Source organism: Coregonus lavaretus, assembly GCF_964263955.1.
Source record: "Coregonus lavaretus genome assembly, chromosome: 19".
Taxonomy (NCBI): domain Eukaryota; kingdom Metazoa; phylum Chordata; class Actinopteri; order Salmoniformes; family Salmonidae; genus Coregonus; species Coregonus lavaretus.
The window spans coordinates 26,194,344-26,203,722 of record NC_140006.1 but is presented as its reverse complement, the minus strand read 5'-3'; the positions used below and the strand labels follow the sequence as shown (position 1 = coordinate 26,203,722).

Genomic DNA, 9,379 nt, shown 5'->3' with positions numbered 1-9,379 from the left:
TAAGTGACATAGCTAGGCCAGAAAACTGTACTTTTGAGTTGCCACCAGATTTTTTTATTTTGCTTTAAGGACATTCATCTTTCCAGTGTCCCTTACCTTGACAGTAGTTACAAACTCTTTAGATAATTTCTACAATCAACCTCATGAAAACATTGATCTGCTCCCAACCTTGAAAACTTTTGGCGAGGGAAGAAGTACTCTTTATGGGCAGAATAAGTACTCTTCATGGGCAGTTTCAGTATGACTACCAGGATAAAAAAAAGCTTTAGAAACCACATTTGTTTAAGCAAGTCAGCCATGTTTTGTTTTTTTAAAGGCAGTAAATGAGGCTGAATGAACTGTTTCGCTGCCAGACATGGCTCCGCTGATAGCCAGGTGTAAGATGTTGGGACTGCTGTTGGGACAGCTTTATGTATGCCCTAACAGTTTGTGGGCACCGTTTGTCACCGTTATAGTGCAATGAATGTATTGTTTAGTGTTGTGGCTTTGCTGGCATGCATCCCACATTATATTTCTGCCACACCAAGATTTACATGCTAAAACCTCCACTGCTCATGATCCAATATTGTAGTATTCAGCAATCTGTGCCATCTGCTCTTTAGTGCATATAGATGAAATGATAAAGGTAAAACCTAATAAACATGATTGATACTTTGTAATCCAGATGCATGCTTGAATAGTGAATATAGTCAATGCAGTGTGTAACTGTTCTGTAATGTGTGTATGAATCATTTTTTTAAAGAAAGTGTCTGAGTCACGCCACCAATATAACAGGATATGAGACAGAGGCCCCACCTAGAGAAGCGCACGTACCCCTTATAAGGAAACTATGTGTGGTACTTGGACTTTGGAAGATGGTGGTGGCGTGACACCGAAAGCTGTTAATCATGTACATATAAGGGAGTAACTGTGTATGTTGTATAAACAATTCATTCTGTGTAAAAGGAGAGCTCAGATCCAGGGAAGGCAATTGCTCCATGGACCAGCTCGGCTTTGTTGCGCTTTAATAAAGTCAATTTCCGAATTCACAAGCTCAGGTTTTTTGAGAGATACTTCTGAGTTAAATATTTCTACCACATGCACTGCTCCAAAAAGTGCTTCAGATGGGCAATCAAACTTGTCTACATTACTAGCCATGATAAATTCAACTAAATTACCAATATAGACTGAAAAAGACAAATGCCTACACAACTAGTGTTGGTACATAGTGTACACTGATAATGTGAAGGACAACCAAGACAAAATGGAACCTCCCCCTATTCTAACTAGTACACTTATCTGACTATCTAATCTCAACCCTAGTCTTCATGCAGAGACTGGCAGGGGGAATTTATGCACTGGTTCCATCGGAAACAGAAAGGCAACCGGAAAAACAGTGACTGATCTGAACCAAGGAAGTGCTCCCAAGGCAATTTATCACAAATTGGCTCTACCCGGTCTCCACCACACTAGAGAGAAATCAAAATGACTGACCTCCTTTTGAGATCAAGTCACTGAAACCTACAAGGGGATAGTTGGTTCCTACCAACTGAAGTGGCTATCCTTACCAAATAAATGTAACATGTACCAGCACCTAAAACCCCAATGATTAGGAAAACCCTCCCCTAACCTGGACGACGCTCGGCCAATTGTGCGTCGCCCTATGGGTCTCCCGATCACGGCCGGTTGTGACACAGCCCGGGATCGAACCCAGGTCTGTAGTGACGCCTCTAGCATTGCGATGCAGTGCCTTAAACGTGGCGCAGCGGTCTAAGTAGTAGTGAATTGTAAGTGGTAGGATTTGAAGGTGAAATATTTTTTTTAACGTTTTTTTAGAAGAAACAGTTACAGAAATATGTATATATTATCCCTGAAAAATTCATACATTTTACAAAATACGTAAATGTGTTGCTGAGTGATGCTGAGTGATGCTTAGTGTACTTGAAGCCATACTCTATTAGAAATCCACTTAAGATGGCCTTGGATGACATCTACATTTTTTACATTTTTAGTCATTAAGCAGACGCTCTTATCCAGAGCGACTTACAGTTAGTGAGTGCATACATAATTATTTATACTGCCCCCCCCGTGCATCCTGTTACAGTTACGTAATACTGCAAACCAACCTCTACAACAATTGACATAAGACTGTTTGCAACATGTTCTCACAAACGCACATTGATTCTTATGTCTTTTAGGACCAAGAGAGAGTAATTCTGATTGATTAAAAATACTATACTTTTGGTTCTAGCAGTGTTTAGGCCTTGTCGAATGTGACTCTTCTCTTTTTCCCCATTTCCATACATTCAAGATAAGTTGAGGTGATACAATCCTTATGATAGTTATATGCCTGCCTCACATCAGAATACCTCGAATGGGATCGAAAGTTGTTAGCAAACACTCAATGAAGGATTGAAAGAAGATTATATGTAATTTAACCTTGAGCTTCCCGAATTTAAAGTATTTATATTTATTTATATTTTATATTTTTTTGCATTTCAATTATTACATACTGTTTTATCCCATTCATACCAAGATGAAAACCAGCCATCTTTAGCATGCAGTCTTCTGTAGCTGCGGAAAACCGTCAACAGGGCCTGGTCGTTCCAGCTGTCTGGAAATCCAGAGCGTACTCCGACGCTGTCCTGGACCCCTGGCGTAGACGGAGGAGATGCTCACCTCCCTCTCTGCCCTATGTTGGGTGGTCGAAGACGGCACGGAAGAGTTGGGTGAAGCACTCATAGGACTGCACTTCTGGACCATCCCTCTCCCAGATGGCGTGCACCCACTCCAGAGGCCGGCCTGTCAGCACAGAGATCACCAAGGAAACCTTGTCCCTCTCGGAGGCCATCCCGGCATGACGGGCAAGGTGGAGGTCACACTGCAGGAGAATCCCCCTACTGTGAGCTCGGGTGCCGTCAAACCAATCCGGGAGGCGCAGGTGGACGTTGCTGATCAGACCTGGTGATGTAGATGGTGGTGGGGTGGCTGGAACAACCGCAGGGAATTGGGAAGGTGGTGGTGTAGCCTGCAGTTGGCGTACGGCCCGGAGCACCTCGTCCATGGCAGTCCCGAGGTGCTCCAGGCACGAGTCATGGTGGCAGCGCTTCGCTCTTACAGCGGAGAGGTCGGGATGCCAGCAGTAGGTTCGGCAGCAGCTAGAAGGCCGACGACGCCGAACGCCTGAGCAGGACAGGAGGTGAAGCCAAAGCGAAGGCTGGTGTGACACGTAGGCAACTTTGTATTCACCATGATAGGAAAACATTACAAGGTAACTATTTACAAAATATGGTGAGCAAAAAATGTAATAAAATCTATGTTTATTGGTCAAGTGTTACTTGCTAACTCTCCTCAACAAAGCAGTACAATATCAATATCAATCAATAATGAAATGTCAAATCCAAAATCCAACAATTAGTAGTAATAAAAAGTAGAAGAAAAAATATAGTAATAAAAACTAGTAATGAGAAGTATGTTATAATAGAATATACAGTATGCGTTATAAAATGTGTTATGTCATGATGACTGTTATATACAAGTAGGGGTGTGCCAACATGGCAATGCTCATATTTGTAATCGTATCCATAAATTGACAGTTGGTAGTTGATAGTCGGATCGGATGATACTCGTGATCGTGTTTTAAAATGCCTAAATACACTACATGACCAAAGGTATGTGGACACATGCTCGTCGAACATCTCATTTCAAAATCATGGGCATTAATATGGAGTTGATCCGCCCTTTGCTGCTATAACAGCCTCCACTCTTCTGGGATGGCTTTCCACTAGATGTTGGAACATTGCTGTGGGGACTTTCTTCAATTCAGCCACAAGAGCATTAGTGAGGTCAGGCACTGATGTTGGGCGATTAGGCCTGGCTCGCAATCGACATTCCAACGTGTCAAATTAATCAATCTAATTGATGGTTTTATCAATATCCGCAATATGAGTCTTGAGTTTAAGGTGTTTTGAAAAGCATTCACAGAGGTGATTTAAATGTATCAATATAATGTAGGAACTGTATCCTAACTACCACTATTTTTTAAGCAATAAGCTTTACTGGAAATCCTCTTGTAACCTACTCATTAATCCCCAGCTGTTGAATATATCACATTGTTATGCAGCCTCCCCATCTGTCCTAAGATGAATCACACCTCTGACTCAGTCAGAGCCTTCCAGCGCTTTGGGCTAGCTCCCTGGCTCGATTACACCTCTTGATGTCTGACACATACACAGGCATGGACACACACACACATACATACACACGTGTGTGGCAAAAGTTAGGAGATACAGTATCTAATCAATGGAAGATGGAATTAAAATTACGGAATTAAGTTAAAGGAGAAGAATAGGCTACAACGACCAAGAGCCAACAGGTAGACTGCTAATGTACTTAATATTTTGAATGTTGTTATTATTTGTAACTGTAGGATTAGAAATTGCATGGACTGCAGCCTCAACTAGGCTAGCTACCTAACGTTAGTTAGCTTAACTAGCTTCTCCCGGTTTGATACAGTCAATACAGGTACTACGTAATCATATTTGATGATAAATAAACTAGCAATGGCAGCTATTAGTCTACTTTACCGCGAGTCGATTTGGTTGGTTGCTGTCTCTCCCTCCCTGTTCCCTGTGTCACTCACTCACAGTACGGCCCCTCCCCCGCCTTCTAGAGCAGCACCTCTCTTTCCATCTCTCTTTATCAGCTCCGGTTAAAAAGTAGCTTAAAAAATAACTTTTCTGCTGCTTCCCTTACTCGGATCGGATGGGTCTGGATCCGACCAAGCCTATACGGAACGGGTCTAGTTGTCCTCGGGTCCGTTTGGAACGGGTCTCTATATTTAAAAAATGTATTTATGCATATCGGGTCTGGGTGGGAAAGACCCAGGTACATTTTGGAACGGGACCAACTTTTTGGACCTGTGAAGACCTCAAGATGGAAGGTCTCTCAACAGGCAAAGTCACGTGCTAACAAGGCTCAATTAGCTCGTGTCCACACTTTCAACAGTAGGCACCTATAAAGATCAAATGACTGAGCAAATAATTTAATACCCGAGTGGTCATGTGATCACTGATATAACAATATACAAGGCAGACTGTTCTTGCAGGTTAGATTATTATTGAGTCATTGTTACAGGATATTCTTAACGTCAAATCATTGTCTGGAACGTGTATTGAAAAACTGAGCTGAGCCACAAAAGGATCACTTTGGCTAATAATGTGTGTTCTATCCAGCCTTTTGAATGAATCTGGCACTGTCTCACACTGGCATTGGCTTGAATGATTAGCCAATAGTCTGTACAGACAGAGATGGCCAAAGTCCCTCGTCAGTCAGTCCCCTGTCGTACAGTCACACTATTGGAGGATAGATCCGCTCCAAGTGTCAGTGAGCCAATCAATTAGTCAGCTTGTCAGCTACTGTCTGTAAATGAGCCAATGAAGCTGCAGGTGTTCCAAAAGCTTGTGTCAGAGAACTGGTATGAGCCAACTCTTTGATTTGTACTTATTGACAGAACAGGTGTCATCTTTTCTAGTTTAAAAATAAATACAAATAATTTGAATGGGAATACTTCAAAGCAGTGGTCAACAACCGATTGACCGCAATCATTTGGTCGATCTCCAAAACAACCATGATAAAGCCTTGCATTCCTATTTTATTTTTTTGTAAATTTTTTGGGCACTTTTGGCGTTAGGTGCACTTGATTCAGCAGCCATAGCGCCGGGAAGGCAAAGTGTTCCCATTTTGAACCATTTGCATACCCGGCATGCCCAGAGAGCAAATCAAGTGCACCTATTGGCCTACAGCTGGCCAATCAGATAGCTCAGATCACTGCGTCTGCACAGTTTCCTCGAGCCATAGGCTGTAATAAGAAGCCTTGCGCGCACATCAAGTGGTCCTCTGTAGCTCAGCTGGTAGAGCACGGTGCTTGTAACGCCAGGGTAGTGGGTTTGATCCCCGGGACCACCCATACACAACAACAAAAAAATTTATGCACGCATGACTGTAAGTCGCTTTGGATAAAAGCGTCTGCTAAATGGCATTATATTATATACTGTGAGATTTCACAACTTTTAAAACCTTGACTAGAGAGAGACTCAATGAATACAGCAAAGAGCTGTTGTTTTTATAAGTTCATGTTTAAATTGTTATTCACCACCGTCAACACTTTAAGAAATAAAATGTGCGTTCTCCCTACTTCCACTTACGCTACAAACAGCACTGCAGCTGCAATGAATGAGTATAGCAAAGTGTTTCGATAAGCTTTCATTGTTATTAGTGCTGAAGTGAGGTGCAGCAGGGCAGGGCTAGTAATACCTCTCTCCTTTTGTCTGACCAAGAACATCCTCCAGATGTGATGCCCACCCTTGTAAACACCCTCATTGGCTGAGAGACAGGGAGGAGTTAAGGATGAGAGTGCTGCAGGGTGTCTGGGGGAAAAGTGAGAATTATTCTGCTAAGTGAAGCTCTGGCTGGCTGTGTGTGCTTTAATACCTTTTCTTTCAGTTAGTGTCTCAAACTCTCTGGACTCAGCCACTCACTCACTCACTCACAGACACACACACTCCTTTAATATATCTCCATCTATCTCTCACACTCTGCCTCCCCCTCTCTCTCTCTCTCTCTCTCTCTCTCTCTCTCTCTCTTTCTGTCTCTCTCGCTCTCGCTCTCTCTCTCTCTGACTTTCTATTTCTCTCTCCACTCTCTCGCTCTCGCTTACCCCTCTCCCTCTGTTTCTCTGCCCTGCTCTCTCCTCCTCTTTCTCTATCTCGGATACCTCTCTGGCTGAAAGTGTGGTAAATAGATGGCAGTGTGAGGCCAGAGGATGATGAGGCTTTCCTGCCAGCGGAGGCAGAGCCAGAGGTAGAGTCAAACGGCCACCTGCGGTCACGGATCGGACTACCTCCCAGTGTCTCAGACTATATACTTCACTGCCCAGTGTCTGCTTGGCACCCGAAGCTGAAGCGCTTTAAGTAAGCAGCTCCTCATTAGGCATAGAAACTCTCTGGACATATTAAGGGAATAATGAAGAATGAAGTGTGCTGAAGAGTACTGACTGAAGAGATCCTACAAAAACAATGAATGACACACACCAGCATCACCATGGATCATTCCACCTACGGAACCACAGCTCTGGAGCTCTGCCTCTCAGCCATCAGCAGCCCCAGACTGTGGCAGAGAGACACCATGGTTTGTCTGGGTGTTACGAGCAGCTGCTCATCTCCACTGAGGTCTTCCTCACGCTGGGCATCGTCAGCCTGCTGGAAAACATCCTGGTTATTGCCGCCATCGTCAAGAACAAGAACCTGCACTCTCCCATGTACTTCTTCATCTGTTCCCTGGCCGTGGCTGACATGCTGGTCAGCGTCTCCAATGCCACTGAGACCATTGTCATGGCGATGATCACTGATGGCAACCTGGGGATCGGCGGTGGCATGATCAAGAGCATGGACAATGTGTTTGACTCCATGATCTGTAGTTCCCTGCTGGCGTCTATCTGGAGCCTGCTGGCCATCGCTGTGGACCGTTACGTGACAATCTTCTACGCGCTGCGCTACCACAACATCATGACCGTGCGCCGAGCCGCCGCCATCATCACCAGCATCTGGACCTTCTGCACTGTGTCGGGCGTCCTCTTCATCGTCTACTCAGAGAGCACTACCGTCCTCATCTGCCTCATCATCATGTTCTTCAGCATGCTGGTGCTCATGGCCTCGCTGTATGTCCACATGTTCATGCTGGCGCGCCTGCACATGAAGAGGATCGCTGCTCTGCCGGGCAACGGCCCCATCTTTCAGGCAGCCAACATGAAGGGGGCCATCACCCTCACCATCCTCCTGGGGGTGTTCATAGTGTGCTGGGCGCCCTTCTTCCTCCACCTCATCCTCATGATCTCCTGCCCCAGGAACCCCTACTGCATGTGCTTCATGTCTCACTTCAACATGTACCTCATTCTCATCATGTGTAACTCTGTCATCGACCCGCTAATCTACGGCTTCAGGAGCCAGGAGATGAGGAAGACCTTCAAGGAGATCTTCTGCTGCTGGTATGGTCTTGCCTCTCTGTGTGTCTCTGTGTGAAATTCCCAGCAGATACTGAACCTTTTGGAGATACTGTATGTGAACTGTTCAGGGACAATGTGAACAGTTTCAAAGAAACCGTATTATAATATCTGTAAATAAGGACAACTTTTTGTTTTGCCTTATGATCCAAATAACAATTGCAAAATAGTTGAACATGACTCATGTTGATAGATTTCTCTCACTACCACACAAACTATTCAGTCAACACATGTAATGGCTATCATTACATAGAGAGGTTTGGGAATAGTTTTTTGCTTGTCTTTATCAAGGATGCCAATCATTTTGATTCCTATCTTTTTGAGGAAAAACATGTATTACTTATTAAAACGAATAGTTTTTTTTATATAAATAGTAAGCTATATTGTATGCAAAAAAATGGGAAATTATGTTATTTTACATTAAAACAATTTATACAAATACAATATTTTGTTTAACAAGTAATACCCGTGTTTTCAGTACCTTTCAATAGCTCACCTTGTGAGGATAATGGCACTGAGCCTTTTTCTATAATGTTTTATGAGATTGGAGAATGCATTGGTTGGATATTAGACCATTCCTCCATACATAATCCTTTCAGATCATTGATATCCTTCGCCTGTCCGGAGACTGAGATGGCCATTGCAAAATGTTGATTTAGCGGTCAATTAACCATTTCTTTGTGGAGTCTGATGTGTGTTTGGGGTTATTGTCTTGCTGGAAGATCCACTTACAGCCAAATGTCAGCCTCCTGTCAGAAGCAACCAGGTTGTTGGATACAATTTTCTGGTACTGGGTAAAGTTCATGATGCTCTTGACCTTAGCAAGGGCCCCACGACCAGTGGAAGCGAAATAGCCCCATAACATCAAAGATCCACCACCACAACATTTTAGAGTAGGTATGTTTTTTTTTATCTGCATGTAAAAGCCTGGAGTTTGCTAAACGGCATTGACGCTTGGATTGGAACTAGTGCTATGGTCAGATGACAGGAAAATAGAGCTCTTTGGCCACTCACACCAGTGGTGGGTTTGGCGTAAAAAAGAGGAATCATATATAGAAAAGAACCCCATACCTATTGTAAAATATGGTGGTGGATCTTTGATGTTATGGGGCTATTTTGACTCATATCATTTTGAGAAAAACATTTATTACTTGTTAAACAAAATCTCTTTCCTTTTTTTCAATTGTATTAGTATAAAAGCATATCTTTTTCAAAATAATTGGGCATACAATATAGCTCAGTATTTGTATTATTTATTTTATACAGTCTTTATTCCTCATCTTTATCAATGGTGCCAATCTTTTTTATTATTATATTTTTGAGAAAAACATTTATTACTTG

At 43.1% G+C, this 9,379-nt stretch overlaps 1 protein-coding gene across 1 annotated transcript; it reads left to right on the top strand.

The window, feature by feature from the left end:
- Positions 1 to 7,055: 7,055 nt before the first annotated feature.
- On the top strand, positions 7,056 to 8,057 carry LOC311147100 (melanocortin receptor 4-like; the record flags this gene model as incomplete). The annotated part of the gene is made up of 1 exon (XM_084183725.1): positions 7,056 to 8,057. The coding sequence occupies one exon, from the start codon at positions 7,056 to 7,058 to the stop codon at positions 8,055 to 8,057; it is 1,002 nt and encodes a 333-aa protein (XP_084039851.1).
- Between the last annotated feature and the right edge of the window lie 1,322 nt (positions 8,058 to 9,379).